Source organism: Malus domestica, chromosome 16 (assembly GCF_042453785.1).
Source record: "Malus domestica chromosome 16, GDT2T_hap1".
Lineage (NCBI taxonomy): Eukaryota > Viridiplantae > Streptophyta > Magnoliopsida > Rosales > Rosaceae > Malus > Malus domestica.
Window position 1 is genome coordinate 10689691 of NC_091676.1, and position 16139 is coordinate 10705829.

The 16139-nt window shown below is 37.0% G+C and overlaps 1 protein-coding gene across 4 annotated transcripts in view; it reads left to right on the forward strand.

The window, feature by feature from the left end:
- The window catches only part of LOC103405321 (uncharacterized), a 45552-nt gene that overhangs the window by 13985 nt on the left and 15428 nt on the right, over window positions 1-16139 (forward strand). For 3 of the 4 annotated variants that reach the window (XM_029095841.2, XM_029095843.2, XM_029095842.2), the window contains exons 16-40: window positions 61-156; window positions 254-321; window positions 497-617; window positions 699-920; window positions 1040-1258; window positions 1334-1443; window positions 2265-2361; window positions 2581-2679; window positions 2770-2910; window positions 4903-4971; window positions 5432-5920; window positions 6104-6421; window positions 6550-6681; window positions 6786-6899; window positions 7084-7268; window positions 7688-7796; window positions 7875-8018; window positions 9195-9470; window positions 9704-10378; window positions 10758-10976; window positions 12810-12910; window positions 13098-13393; window positions 13510-13594; window positions 14354-15055; window positions 15360-15678. In XM_029095841.2, the coding sequence (XP_028951674.1) occupies window positions 61-156; window positions 254-321; window positions 497-617; window positions 699-920; window positions 1040-1258; window positions 1334-1443; window positions 2265-2361; window positions 2581-2679; window positions 2770-2910; window positions 4903-4971; window positions 5432-5920; window positions 6104-6421; window positions 6550-6681; window positions 6786-6899; window positions 7084-7268; window positions 7688-7796; window positions 7875-8018; window positions 9195-9470; window positions 9704-10378; window positions 10758-10976; window positions 12810-12910; window positions 13098-13393; window positions 13510-13594; window positions 14354-15055; window positions 15360-15678 (5406 nt within the window). The remainder of the gene's footprint in view (window positions 1-60; window positions 157-253; window positions 322-496; window positions 618-698; window positions 921-1039; window positions 1259-1333; window positions 1444-2264; window positions 2362-2580; window positions 2680-2769; window positions 2911-4902; window positions 4972-5431; window positions 5921-6103; window positions 6422-6549; window positions 6682-6785; window positions 6900-7083; window positions 7269-7687; window positions 7797-7874; window positions 8019-9194; window positions 9471-9703; window positions 10379-10757; window positions 10977-12809; window positions 12911-13097; window positions 13394-13509; window positions 13595-14353; window positions 15056-15359; window positions 15679-16139) is intronic. The other variant, XM_070815542.1, reaches the window with a different exon arrangement.

The following is a 16139-nucleotide window of genomic DNA, read 5'->3' on the forward strand; positions in this document are numbered from 1 at the left end:
CTCTTTCTTTTGTTCACCATTCTTTTTACATGGAGCTTCCTGAATCTTTTCTCGTTGCAGGTTTTGATGGAAAGCTTTCATCGATTTTTAGAATTTGTGAAAAGGAGTAATGCAGTTAGTCCTACTGTCACGTTGGAAACTGCAACTGCTTTGCAGGTAATGATATTGTCATTGTTAGTCTTTTTTAATGTGATGTATTTAATACAACATTATACTCGTTCACTAATCTTTTATCTTTCATTTCTATGAGCAGATGAAAATCGAGCAAGTAACTCGTAGAGCACAGGAGCAATTTCAAATGGTATTAGAAGAACAAAGCAGGTTAATATACATTATCGCTTAATTCTTATTTCACTTAGTAATATATACCTCTTTTTGTTCAGCTTTATATGCTAAATATCATTGCTTTTCTATGCTATTTTTTTAATACTCTGTATAGAGTAAAGCAACTGAGTTTTTTTCTACATTGCTCTTATGTTTACTGATCCTGTTTCAGATTTGCTCTTGATATTGACTTAGATGCTCCAAAAGTAAGAGTTCCTATAAAAACTTGTGGCTTTTCCAAATGTGATAGCCATTTTCTTTTGGATTTTGGTCATTTCACGCTGCACACCAAGGTATGCCTTTTTTTCTAATTACATTTCCAAATTGTGCCTGATTGATTTACATTACCTGAAATGATAAGTTAATTGTTGCAGGATGGTCAGCACGACGAACAGAGGCAGAACATATATTCTCAGTTTTTTATAACTGGAAGAGATATTGCTGCCTGTTTTATGGATTGTGGTTCTGACTGTCAAAGTTGCAGTTTGGATGTAGCAGATTATGATAATCACCCACTTTTATCTCCTACCCCAGACAATGTTGAGAATTGCTATTCTCTCATAGATAGGTGTGGAATGGCTGTACTTGTTGATCAAGTAATTTGCCATATTTCTCTCCTGCTTGTTAATTTTTATATTGTTTGGTGTACAAGTTTTACTCTGGTTCATTATTATTAGATTGTTGCTAATCATACCTATGCATCTTTGAATTGAAGATCAAAGTGCCCCACCCTAGTTACCCGTCAATGCGCATCTCAATTCAAGTGCCAAACCTTGGGATTCACTTTTCACCATCGAGATTCCAGAGGCTCATGAAATTGTTAAACATATTTACATTGGAAACTTGCAGTCTGCTTGCTCTCGATGTTTTTCAGGCAGAAATTCCTTGGAGTCTGGCAGATCTTTCTGCAGAAGCTAGAATTTTGACATGGAGGGTATGTTGTCGTTCGAAAGAGAAAGTTGGTAGCGTTATTCGTATTTCAGTGTCTGATGTTATTTTTCCAATTCAGGGGATTGGCAATTCTGTGGCTACCTGGCAACCATGTTATCTCGTGTTGTTGGGAATAAATCTTTATGTGCTGGAGTCTGAAAAGTCGCAGAGTTACCTGCGATACTCAAGGTTGCTTCACTCTCTCTCTCTAGGTGAATTTTAGTACAGAGGTAGTATACATTAGAAATACCAGAAAGTTACTGCCTCCTTGATAGATGGTAATAAAAAAGGGAAAATGAGACTAGTCAATAATTGGACCAGATTCCTGCATTTTCTGCTTTGCTGTTGTGGATAACAGAACATCACGAATTTTTTGCAATCCTTCTGCATACAACCCAATCAACCTTCCAAATGCTGGACCAGGGGAAGGAAATAGGCATCCCACCCCTTAAAACCTTGTAATAAGGTAACATTAATAATATTCCCTTGGCCAGGGAGCTACTACAACTTATCAGCATCCGTCCTTCTTATGCTTACAGAGTATAAGTAATCCAAAAATGTATAAACTGGCTATAGTTCCCAGCCATGGGCCAAAATATTAATGGTCGGAGGCCACTAAATCCTCCATTTGACTGAGTACCAAATCATATAATTGGCGACAGGATAAAGCTCTGGAGGAGGTCCTTCAAGGCGTACTGCTCCATTGATTGTGCCAAACCTAAATCTGCACCCTTCACCCACGTCAGTACCATAACATGGGAAGTGGTCCACCTAGACTTCTTCCCAATTATCTTACATACTGTATAAGGCTCCATCACCTCATTTGTACGCTGCTAACCCCATCCAAGCGCATTTACTGCACATATAGCTTTTCCTACCCTCTGCCCTACAGTTTGGTTTCTTTTTTGAGCAATATGAAATTTTTTGGTTGTGCATTTCTTTTGCTTTTATCTCCTGCAGTCAAATGTTTTATGCTACTAACTGAAAATTTCTAAATTTGGATGCTACAGCATGGCTGGTAGACAAGTATACGAGGTTCCCCCAGAAAACATTGGTGGTTCACTGTTTTGTCTTGCTGTAAGTTACAAGGGAATGGACAATCAAAAGGTATGTCAAAGTTGGTGGAAGTGATAGTTTACTATCTGAAGCACAAACAGTTGAATTTGAATATTTATGTCTGTGCTTTCGTCTTGACGTCTGAATTATGGGATTGTGGAAGAATATATAGTTATGTTTATGTTTATTTTGTTCAAGCTTTGCTTGGAGCTCGGCATATCTTTCCTTATTCAAATATCATACATGTTATGGATTTATATTTCTTTCCAGGCTTTGGAGTCTCCTACTACATTGATTATAGAGTTTCGGGCTGAGGACGAGAATGCCATTTGGTTGAAAGGGCTTATACAAGCTACATATCAAGCTTCTGTATGATATAAGATCTCTCTCATAGCTTAAAACTCCTATTTACTTATCTCCTTGGTGATATCTAAAAGTTTGTATTTATTTTGCCTTTAGGCTCCTCCATCAGTTAATGTATTGGAAGAAACAAGCAATCCCGTTACTGACTATCGTGAACCCCAGACTCCAAATTCAAAAACAGCTAACCTTGTTATTAATGGGGCACTGGTTGAGACAAAGATATTCATATATGGAAAGGTTGGTTTTTCTTTTGGTAGATTCATCGTGTCAAATTATCTACAGTGTCTTGCTTCCCATCATTTTGTTGAGAATATCGCGTTTAAGAATGGGAAAAACAAGAACAAACTCCGGAAATCGAAAAACAAATAACCAAGATTAATAACATCAAGAATTTACGTGGTTCGGCAATATGTGCCTACATCCATGGGACAACAACAACAATCTTTCACTATATCAATAATGAGTACAACCAATAATCTTGCCAAATCTCTAGAACTAGGACTTGACGAAAAACCTGAAAGAACAAGAATAGGAAATACACCATCTCTTTTCTTTTCTCTCGCACACACTTTACAAATATTCTCTCCCTTTAATCCCTTGAGTGGTATACAATTTATTGTTTTGCTCCCCTCCTCAAAACTAGTACAATAGCCCCTTTATATAGACATAATAAAGGTCTTCTTCAATAAGGATTATTAATCCTAATTGGAATCTAGTTATGAATCCTACTCCAATTGAGAAACTAACTCCAATTGGGTAAACAACTCCAATTGGGAAAACAATTCCAATTGGGAAAACAATTTAATACTCTAAGACTATAATTCCTTATAGATGTAGGACAACTTATCATGGGCTGGAAAAAACCCAACACATTTTTGGTTATTTTGGGAAATGATTAGCCACCTATAGGGCTTACTGCTTATATGAAGAACCACAACAACAACAACAAAGCCTTTTCCCACTAAGTGGTGTCGGCTCTAGGAATCCTAGAACGCCATTGCGCTTGGTTCTGTGTCATGTCTTCCGTTAGATCCAAGTACTCCCAAGTCTTTTCTTAGAATCTCTTCAAAAGTCTTCCTAGGTCTTCCTCTACCCTTTTGGCCCTGAACCTCTGTCTCGTAATTGCATCTTCTAACTAGAGCGTTAGTAGGCCTTCGTTTCACATGTCCAAACCGCCGTAACCGATTCTCTCTCATCTTTCCATCAATTTCAGCTACTCCTACTTTACCTAGGATATCCTCATTCCTAATCTTATCCTTTCTCGTGTGCCTACACATCCAACGAAGCATTCTCATCTCCGCTACACTCATTTTATGTACATATTGATGCTTCACCATCCAACGTTCCGTGCCATAAAGCATTGCTGGTCGTATTGCCTTCCTATAAAATTTTCCCTTGAGCTTTAGTGGCATATGACGGTCACACAACACACCCAATGCACTCTTCCACTTCATCCATCCAACTTGTATTCTATGGTTGAGGTCTTCATCCAACTCCCCGTTCTTTTGCAAGATAGATCCTAGGTAGCGAACTTTGGTATTTCTTGATCTCCATTCCTCACCCCTAACTCATTTGAGCCTGTATTCACACTGAACTTGCACTCCATATACTTTGTCTTTGACTGACTTAGGCGAAGATCTTTAGATTCCAACACTTCTCTCCAAAGGTTAAGCTTCGCATTTACTTCTCATGAGTTTCATCGAACAACACTATATCGTCTGCGCATCGAACAACACTATATTGTCTGCGAAAAGCATACACCAAGGAATATTATCTTGAATATGTCCCGTTAACTCATCCATTACCAATACAAAAAGGTAAGGACTTAAAGATGAGTCTTGATATAACCCTACCGTTATGGGGAAGCTTTTGGTTTGTCCTTCATGAGTTCTTACGGCAATCCTTGCTCCATCATACATTTCCTTTATAGCTTGGATATGTGCTACTCGTACTCCTTTCTTCTCTAAAATCCTCCAAAGAATGTCTCTTGAGACCCTGTTATACACTTTTTCCAAATCTATAAAGTCCATGTGCAAATCCTTTTTCATATCTCTATATCTTTCCATCGATCTTCGTAAGAGATAGATTGCCTCCATGGTTGAGCGCCCTGGCATGAACCCGAATTTGTTGTCTGAGACCTGCACTTATATGAAGAATAAAATGGAAAAGACTTACAAGGCTAATGATTAACCAAATCTGACAGTGTTCTTTTCCTACGATATTGTGCAGACTGCTGATAAAGTTGATGAAGAACATGGTGAGGCTCTTATTCTTGAGGTTCTTGCCAATGGTGGAAAGGTTTGTCGCTAGTTTACTTCATTTGTGATTTTATTAAGGGTGAATGTGGAATTATATGAGATTTGTAAAGTAAAAAGTCAAATGCGATTGTTGACCCTGTTCATCTTTGTTGTTGTATTTGTGTGTTTGACGACTTGTGTATTTACCCTATATTAGTTGAATTGATGGGGAGAGTAGCATCAGAATAATTGGGCTATTGGCGGGGAAGATGTTTCCATGTTTGAAACATATTCCATATTTCATTGTTGTCGGTGTATCAGATTTGATATAGTTGATATTTCTGTATTAGATTTCTTGGGGTTGTGGTATATTGGAACATACTGTAACAAGTGTTCTTCTACATTATCCTCTAGTTTGTTTGTTATCCCCACTATCTTCTTGTTATCATGTTGAAGTGTTCTTAGCTCGTTGTCATGCGCAAGTGTTTTGGTATTAAATCCTATGCCATTTTGTTTTACAGTTACACATGATTCGCTGGGAAGGTGACCTGACACTTAAGATGAAACTGCACTCTTTAAAAGTCAAAGATGAGCTTCAAGTTCATCTGTCAACGGCCCCCCAGTATTTAGCTTGCTCTGTGCTAAACAATGACAATCGAGTTTCTTCTCCTGGCATAGTTGATCCACACACGAGAGAAATGTCTGCTTTGCTTGATGGGGATGATGATACTTTTACAGATGCTTTGCCAGATTTTACGTCTATCTCAGATACAGGCTTAGGTTCACAAATAATGGATATGGATGCATGTGCAACCACTGAGGACATCAATGATGATACTGGATTTGCATCTCCACAGGCCATAATTTATGAAAAAAGTTTGGTTAAGGAAAAGGTCATTTCTGGTGAGACATTTTATGAGGCGGAGGGTGGTGATTATTCAAATTTTGTATCTGTTACCTTTTTGACTCGGAGTTCTAGCTCGCCTGATTATGATGGTATTGATACCCAGGTACTACTGACATGAGCAGTCAACATCAGTTATAGTCCTGGATCTTGGTTATATTGGTTTTATTTGCACCCAAACCAACTTAATGAAACCTGTGTTCTTACAAATAGAAAAATCTGAATCTTCAATGCTGATGCTTTGTACTAATTTTTAATTAATTAATTAATTTTATTTTATTTTTTTCAGATGAATCTCCGAATGTCAAAATTGGAGTTCTTTTGCAACAGACACACTCTTGTTGCTTTGATTGATTTCGGCCTGGATTTAAGCTCTGTGTATGATGTAGAAGGTAGTGCAGATTTGACTAAGGCTCCACATGATAAACCTTTGATGACCAAAGAAAAGACTGAAAATGGGTGTGTAAAAGGGTTGCTGGGTTATGGTAAAGGTCGTGTGGTATTTTATTTAAACATGAATGTTGACAATGTGACTCTGTTTCTTAACAAAGAGGATGGCTCTTCGTTTGCGATGTTTGTGCAAGAAAGTTTCCTGCTGGATCTCAAGGTGATGGGAATATTGTGATTAACGATTATTTCGATGTGTTGGTTGAAATTTACTAGTGTGTAGTTTCAGATGTGATATTTTAGGTATCAAATAACTGTATTATGGACTTGAGTTGTTTGTTTGGTAAGGTCCACCCAAGTTCTCTTGCCATTGAAGGCACCCTAGGAAATTTTAGACTCCGTGATATGTCTCTTGGAACAGATCACTGTTGGGCCTGGCTTTGTGATATATGTAATCCAGGTGTTGAATCCCTTATCAAGGTACAGATAGCATCAATTATCAGCTATTGCATTGCAGACATGATTTGTTTTTACTGTGGTAGTTCGTTTGTTATGAGAATTTTTTCTTTTTATTTGTTTTGCAGTTCAAATTCAACTCTTATAGTGCTGAAGATGATGACTATAAAGGCTATGAGTACAGTTTGTGTGGCCGACTTTCTGCTGTCCGGATCATTTTCCTCTATAGGTTTGTTCAGGAGGTATGTTTGGCATTGCTCTCAAGACAATGATTTGGTTACAACATTCACAGGGATGTGTTAATTTGTGTAACCTCAATGCTTGAAGTTTCTATTTTCGGGTTTTATGTATATTTGTTCTTTATTTTGTAATTAATGATAATCCATCTTTGAAGTATCACATATTTTTTTGGACATGCTAATGCAGATAACAGTGTACTTTATGGAACTGGCCACCCCACTTACCGAAGAGGCAATCAAACTTGTTGACAAAGTTGGAGGCTTTGAGTGGCTAATTCAGAAATATGAGATTGATGGAGCTACAGCATTGAAGCTGGACCTGTCACTTGATACTCCAATAATCATTGTTCCAAGGAATTCAACAAGCAAAGAGTTCGTGAATTTGGATTCTGTTTTTTGCTATACAATGCACATATTTGGGTTAATAAGATGGTTGGGTTGCTTTTCGATGAAGAAATTGAGAACTGCATGGGAATTTCCAGTAGAGAGTTTATATAAATTTTTTTTTTTTTTTTTTTTTTGAAAAGAAACGATAGAATTTTATAAAACGAAAGTTTATATAAAAATTTTGAAATGGGCTATTTGGTTTAAGTTTCAAACAGTTTGGCAGATGAATAGTTGGAGGGGCATGGTGTTGGTGTTACTGAAGACTGATGAGTTTTTGGTGATACTAGTGTTGTTGCTCATGATTTTGTCACTTTATGTCTGGATCTTGTATTTTCAAAGTTAAATACATTTGTTATATCAGTATTTAAGATTGACATTTGTCTCTATATTTTATCTAATTGCAGTTTCATTCAACTTGATCTGGGACTGCTAAAAGTCACAAATGAATTTAGTTGGTATGGTTCTCATGAGAAAGATCCTTCAGCAGTCCATATTGATGTCCTTCATGCTGAGGTAGGCGATTTTTACTTCTTTTTCTTGGACTTGATGACAGAAATTACTGAACTAATTTTTACTGACATAAAATTTCAGATTCTGGGGTTCAACATGTCTGTAGGAATTGACGGTTGCTTGGGCAAATCAATGATACGAGAAGGCAAAGGACTTAATGTTTATGTGAGGAGAAGTTTGAGGGATGTCTTAAAAAAAGTTCCTACATTTTCTCTTGAAGTGAAGGTAACTAATGTGTGTGAGATGTAAAATTTTATTGAATTTATCTTTATAATGGTGTGGGAGATAACACATCTTTAGTAGGCATTACGTTGGGGGTGCTGTTTAACTTATGGTTGTTGATATTTGCATAGTTGATAGTTGATAGTTGATACACGTAGTGGATGATCTAATGGTGGAGTTCATCCTGTATTGATTGTTAGATACATGTACAAGATGATATTAAGTGCATGGGGTCATAATATTGTTTCAAATGGTAAACATACGTGGGAATTCCTAAGCATTTTGGACCAATCCTTTACCTTTTTGGTACTTAATATATGGTGATCTAACTTATTCATCCTCCATTTGCTCCATTGTTGTGGTCACATATTTTTAACTTTATATGATATATCCCTGCATTTATGTTTCGATAGAGGGAGCTTCAATTGAGGGATGCCTCACCTTTTATTTCAATGATCCAAACCATCTAATTTTAGGTCTTCTCTCAAATATCATCATTGCAAAATCACTCAAATCCGGAAACCATTTAACCACTTAATTAAATGGTTGTCATTTAATGTTTCCTCGAAATAACGTGTTCTATCTTCTTGGCTACAACAAGATGTCTTAGAGGTTTCGGATTTGTCTAACCTTTTGCAAGGATGATCTTTGAACGGGACCCACAAGGTATCCCTCAATAGAAGGGACTAATTACATATATATGTATGTATGTATGTATGTATGTATACAAATAGTTAATTTTATTTATACTCTCCTAAAAGTGAAACATTTGTGGACAAGAAATCGACATAGTAGTTTTGTCTGCTCTGAAATCGACATTAGTAATTTTGTTTCCTCTGGTTGTGATCTTGTGTGTTATGGATTCAAATCTTGCTGACCCTCTTAACTATTTTTTTGCCTTTGCTTCTGCATGTGGCCTATACATCGTTCGGTTATGTTGGGGTGGGCATGGATAGTTTGGGTGTTTGCTTGTTCAGCTTTATTTTATTTTGATTTGTTCAAGTATTTTTTTCCCCTTTTTATATGGTTCCATAGTTGAATGGGTTTTACTTTCCTGAATTTCAAATCTGTCTTGAATCGATGCCCTTCAGGCTTTTAGTTTACTGGATTTTTATTCTGTTATCATGCAGTGGGTCATGATTCTCTGCTGATTCCTACCCCTTGATCGTCTTCTACCAGGTTGGATTATTGCACAGTGTCGTGTCTGACAAAGAATACAAAGTCATTCTGGACTGTGCATACATGAACTTATGCGAAGAGCCAAAGCTTCCCCCGAGTTTCCATGGTGGTAAATCTGGTTCCAAAAATGCAATAAGACTGCTGTTTGATAAGGTCAACATGAACAGTCAACTCCTGCTATCAAAAAGTGTTACCATAGTGGCAGTTGTAATTGATCATGCCCTGTTGGAATTGTATAACGGCACTCATGCAGAGTCTCCTTTCGCTCAAATTGCTGTGAGTATTTGCATCAATCACAGTTAAGTAGGGTTCGTTTTGAATAGTGTGTAAGTCCTGTTTTTGCTCTCTGAGATTTCAACTTTCATTATGGTGTTGAGATTTTGAACACAGAGTTGTTTGTTGTGTTTTGACATTGTATGACTGTTCTGATCGTGTGGTTATCATCTTATGTACTTGTTTCATAGTAAAAATTAAAACAGAATCTTGTGTAATTTGTTTCTGTTTAACAGATTGAAGGTCTTTGGGTATCGTATCGGATGACTTCATTGTCAGAGACAGATCTCTACATAACCATTCCAAAATTTTCTGTTGTTGACATTCGGCCCGATACAAAGCCCGAAATGCGCCTAATGCTTGGATCATCCACTGATGATTCCAAACAAGTTTCTTCTGGAAGTTTGCCCTTTTCTTTGAATAAGGGGAGCTTTAGAAGAACAGACTCTGATGCTGGATTTTCTCATGTGGATTTACCAATATCAACAATGTTCTTGATGGACTATAGATGGAGCAAATTTTCCCAATCATTAGTGATTAGGGTTCAGCAACCTCGTGTTCTTGTTGTAGCTGATTTCCTTTTGGCTGCGGGTGAGTTTTTTATGGCATTACAAACAATAACTGGTAGAGAGGAAGTGATGGATCCTACGAATGATCCCGTTGGTAAAAACTGTAGCATAGTATTCTCTGGACCTATTTACAAGCAGACACAAGATGTGGTGCACTTGTCTCCAAGTAGACAGTTAGTGGCAGATTTTTTGCACATTGATGAATATACATATGATGGGTGTGGAAAGACCATCTATTTGAGTGCGGAAATGGACGCAGAAGAACTCCATTCAACTAGGCCTCGGCCCATTATTATAATTGGACATGGAAAGAGGTTGCGATTTATGAATGTCAAAATTGAGGTACAGATCCATCCTTTCATCTGCGACAGTAGTTGTGGTTTTTCTTCCAATTGTGTTTAATGCAGCATCAGAACATGCCTAAGACTTCAGTGCTATTTAGAAGGTGTGCAATGGGTGTGGAAAAAATGTTTTCCAATAAACATCACAAAACATAGGTATAGGATTCAGAAACCAGAAAAACAGCTATAGAGGTACAAAGAGCATTTCAGTGTAGTTGGGAAATGATAGAAAAAAGTGAATCAAATTTTTATATGTGACCATATGTGTTGTTTTTTTAAAATTGTTTTTTACTTATTTTATTTTTAATTTGTTTTTCTCATCCCTCAGTAATTGGTAAGTGCTCCAACTATTGATTGACACTTTCCTGTTAATACCTCAGAATGGTTCTATTTTGACGAAGTATACACATTTGAGTAACGAGAGCAGCTACTCAGTATCTTTAGAGGATGGTGTGGATATCACTTTGCTGGACAGTTACTCATCCGATGATGACAAGAAGAGTCTAAAAGACTTGCATAAATCGTCAGACACTTCAAATATTTCTTTGGATTCTGAAAGTGATCCAAATATGATCCGGAGTTTCAGTATTGAAGCTCAGGTAAGTAATTCATTATTAATATAACTGTTTTGCAAAGTAATTCATGGCAAATCGCTTTACATTGAAAGCGGATTGAAATCATTGGTAGATTATTTTGTGGTAATCTGATTGTATGCTATGCAGTGCTTCCACAAGTTACTGTTAGAATAACATGTCAGCACTGCCACATCAGAAGAGTCTGTTAGGGTTGTTAGAATCTGTTGGTTGTTAGATGTTGAGAGTTAGTTAGCACTGTAGCCGACTAACTTGAGATATAAAAAGGACAAATTGTAATTCATTTGTGTGTGAAATACAAGATCAGATTCTTGTCTCTCTCTCTAAGTTTTCATCTCTCTTTCTCTTCTCTTTTACATTTCTGTAGTCTTAGTTTTTCATTTCGATTCTCTGGTTTTGTTATCATGGTATCAGAGCAAGTGAATTATAACAGGAGACTGTGTTTCTGGTTTAGACTTTGAAATGCTTCTGGAACCAGACTGACATAGGATTTGAAATGGATATACATCCTCATCATGTATCACATGTCTAGACACAATAAACTTCCTGGATTTAATCTCATAACTTATAACACCCTTATATCCCATAGCAAATCCCATAAACACACATTAAACAGCTCTAGGTTGCAGTTTGTTTGCATTAAAGGGCCTAAGTAATGGATAGACAGCAGTTCCAAAAATCTTAAGATTATGCACTTCTGGATTTTGACCAAACATAATCTGATAAGGAGATTTCATCTCCAAAGTTCTTGAGGGCATTCTGTTAATCAAGAAAGCTGCATAGGAACATGAATGATACCAGAGAGATGTAGGAATCTGTGCTTCAGTCATCAAAGTCCAGGCTGTTTCAACCAAGTGCCTATGTTTCCTCTCAGCAATTCCATTTTGCTGAGATGTATGAGGACAAGACACTTGATGAATGATTCCCTTATCAGCCAAAAATTTTTGAAACCTATTACTCATGTATTCCCCTCCACCATCAGATTGAAAACATTTCATATTAACATTGAACTGATTAAGCACAAAACTGTGAAACTTGACAAATACAGAAAAAGTATCTGATTTATTCATCATAGGGTAAATCCATACAAACCTAGAGAAATCATCTATAAAACTGATGTAATATCTATAACCCTCTACAGATTTCTGAGGTGAAGGAACCCAGACATCCGAATGGATTTTCTCAAATACAAATTTTGATCTCTCTTGTTTGACATGAAAAGGCAATTTACTCATCTTGCCTTGAATACAAGCAGAACATATGGAAAGAGATGAATCACTACTAACTGGTAATTGTGCACTCTGCAACATTGAACTTAGGACTTCTTCTGAAGGGTGCCCCAATCTCTTATGCCATACTGATACCTTCACTTTCTTCCCTAGGAATGCACCACACTTTCCCAACTTTGCAGCAAATGAATGAGAAAATACACTAACTGGTATCTCGAACAACTCACCATCATCACTCTTTCCCTGGTACAAAATCATTCTTGTTGCCTTGTCCTGTATAAAGAAAACCAAATCATCATACACAAACCAGCAAGCATTATCTCTGCATAACTTTTTGACTGACAACAGATTCATAGTTATTTTGGGAACATATAAAACATTATGCAGAATAAGATTATTAGATGGTGTTTGGATAATTGAAGATCCAATATGTTGAACTTGCAAACCTTCACCTCCAGTGATTCACTGTGATAACCTGTCAGCTATAGCTTTAATGGGATCAATATCTCTAGCATATATATTTTTCTTTTGCTTATATTATGCTGATAAACTTTTGTGCAGTTGGTTTTGATGTTCTGTTCATTTTTGGATTACTTATTTTGGCTCTCAGGTAGTTTCTCCTGAGTTTACCTTCTATGATTCTTCAAAGTTTTCTCTGGATGATTCATATGGTGAAAAGCTTCTCCGTGCGAAGTTGGATTTTAGCTTCATGTAAGAGTTTTCATATTTATTTTTCACATACCTTTCTTTTTCGAGGGAAAAGTTAGGGTGCAATAGAAGTTACTTTGAAAGCTTGCATGCTTGAAATTTTAACACTTACATACTTCTAAAAGTATTTTAAGGAAGTATTATGTACACAGAATTTGCACTGATTGAGCTAAATAACCTGTTAATACAGGTATGCATCCAAAGAAAATGATACCTGGGTTCAAGCGCTGGTGAAAGATCTTACAGTTGAGGCTGGTTCTGGTCTTCTTGTTCTTGATCCAGTGGATATATCAGGGGGTTACACTTCTGTGAAGGACAAAGCAAATATCTCTTTGTTATCAACCGATGTTTGCTTCCATCTTTCACTGAGTGTTGTGTCTCTTATACTTAATTTGCAAAGCCAGGCAACATCAGCATTGCAATTCGGAAATTCTATGCCATTGGCTGGATGTACCAATTTTGATCGAATTTGGGTGTCCCCAAAGGGTATTTTCTCATAACTTCTGTGGTGAAGTTTGATATTGTAATTGCACCATTTCTTTTCATCAGATTGGTTTTCATGTCAATCATCAAAGACTTAACATTTTTGTGTATTTATGCAGAAAATGGATCCTGTTACAACCTTACCTTTTGGAGGCCTCGAGCACCTTCAGGTTATGTTATACTGGGAGATTGTGTGACATCAAGGTAGAATTAAATGGAATATTTTTTAGAGGACACAAATATTTTCTTAATGAAATGGAAATTACAATCTCTAGACAAGCAGTCCACAGCAACAGGGATGAAACTAATAGGTCCTACTTTACAAGAATAGTCATAAAAAATTTGGCCCCATGCTCCATATTATTGTATTTTATAAATATAATTCATGCATATGAGTTCCCAAGTAGTAATAAATTAAAAAGGAAGGCAACTTAAATATCATAACTATGAGTTAATCTGGTGATCTTGTTTGTGTGCGTTATGGTTGTAAAGGTTTACTTCTTTTCCATCACATGTATTTTTGAGCTTATACGCTCAAATCTTGAGAAGAGAGAAGAAAAAAATCTGTCGTTCTAGGTTGCCATTAGGTAGAAACTTCCTAGGCATGTGCTAATGCTTCTTTATCCTGAGAAATTAGTACTCTGGATGAGTTTTAAAAAACAAAAATTGAGTGCTTGCATGAATTTTATTGCATGAAAGCAATTTACATGTGCTCATGCTCATGTAAGCATGATTTGTATTATTTTTTTTTAGCTGTCTGGAAGTAAAAGGAACATAAAGTAGATGACGTAATTAATAATATACGGATGGTTTGGGTACAACTCATTGTATTCTGTTTATTTTCTTTATTGTTGATCTGTTTGGAGAAGATGCTTTCCTTGTTCATTCAAGTAGTTCTGTTTTGTGTGATAATGTGTTTAGATGCTATATTTAATTATTTTTGGTTTCTTGTGATGTCTTCAGGCCAGTTCCTCCTTCACAGGCAGTAATGGCAGTGAGTAATGCATATGGGCGTGTGCGTAAACCAATTGGTTTTAATCTCATAGGCTTGTTCTCTGCTATTCAAGGATTTGGTGGGGTTGATTCTGATGTTGGTAGTGATTGTTCTCTTTGGATGCCTGTAGCACCAACCGGATACACTGCATTGGGTTGTATAGCAAATATAGGGAAAGAGCAGCCACCTAATCATATTGTTTATTGCATACGTTCTGATCTTGTTACATCAACAACATATTCAGAATGCTTGTTTTCTTCTCCATCAAATCCTCAATTTGCATCTGGATTTAGCATCTGGCGTGTGGAGAATGTTCTTGGATCATTTCATGCCCATTCTAGTACTGAATGCCCTTCTGAAGACAATTGTTGTAACCTCAATCATCTTCTTCTTTGGAATTGGAATCGGCATCAATCTTCTCGTAAAGATCCTGCCTCAAATTTGGCTGTTGATAATATCTATGCAAGTCAGCAAACCAGAAACCAGACTGGAAATTCTTCTGGATGGGATATGGTCAGATCAATTTCAAAGGTAAATAATTGTTTTACGTCGACCCCCAACTTTGAGAGAATCTGGTGGGACAAGGGTAGTGACCTCCGCCGACCAGTATCAGTATGGAGGCCCATCGCACATCGTGGCTATGCCATATTGGGTGACTGCATAACCGAAGGGTTAGAAATTTTATATCTTTGTGTGTTCTTTATCAGGTTTAGAAATTTTAGTCAGTCAGTTGAATTTTTGTTGTTATTGTAAGTTTTGTTAACCAGAGGTCGCACTTGGTGCGATGGCAAGTGCCTTCGCCCATGAGCGGTAGGTCTCGGGTTCGAGACTTGGGAGCAGCCTCTCCATAAATGGGGGTAAGGTTAGCCGACATTCACCTCTCCCAGACCCTGCGTAAAGCGGGAGCCTTGTGCACTGGGTACGACCTTTTATTGTAAGTTTTGTTAACCAGCTTGTGTTCTTTTTTTTTTTCAGCTTAGAACCACCAGCTGTGGGCATTATTTTTCAGGCTGATTATCCTGAAGTATCTGTGAAACCCGTACAATTTGTTAAAGTTGCCCATGTTGAAGGGAAAGGTTTTGATGAAGTATTCTTTTGGTACCCACTTGCTCCACCTGGTTATGCATCTCTTGGATGCATAGTCTCCAGGACGGATGAAGCCCCATGTGTTGATACAATTTGTTGCCCTAGGATGGATCTTGTTAACCAAGCTAATATTCTTGAGGCGCCAATTTCAAGATCTTCAACTTCAAAGGGATCTCAATGCTGGAGCATTTGGAGAGTTGAAAATCAGGTTGGGTTTCTATCTTTCTTTATTCAGTTTATTTAATTTTGTGAGGGACTGGGGGGCCTGGGAAGGGATTTGAGACATAAACTCAAGATCTAACCTAAACATAACTGGTGGCCACAGCCTATACAAGAAATTAAGTTACAGTCAGCTCAAAACCAGCACCTAATCAGGTTGAATGACGCTAAAAGAAGTATCCTAGATATCTTGGTCACCAAAGTTCTTCAAGAAGCTAAATATTGATTCTGGCCCCAATTCCACTGCCCTGCCTTGTGATCGAATGTCCTGTTATTTCTTTCTATTAAAAAAAAAAAAAAACAGAAAGAAGCCAAATCTTGTTAGATGAATATTTAGTTATTTGTTATTCTAAATCTGTCATGTAAGAATGCAGCTGCCATGCCTGAAGTTTGGTAAAATTATAAGAGAGCAGTAACTTTTGCTTCAATATGAAGTTTTTATTTTACGAT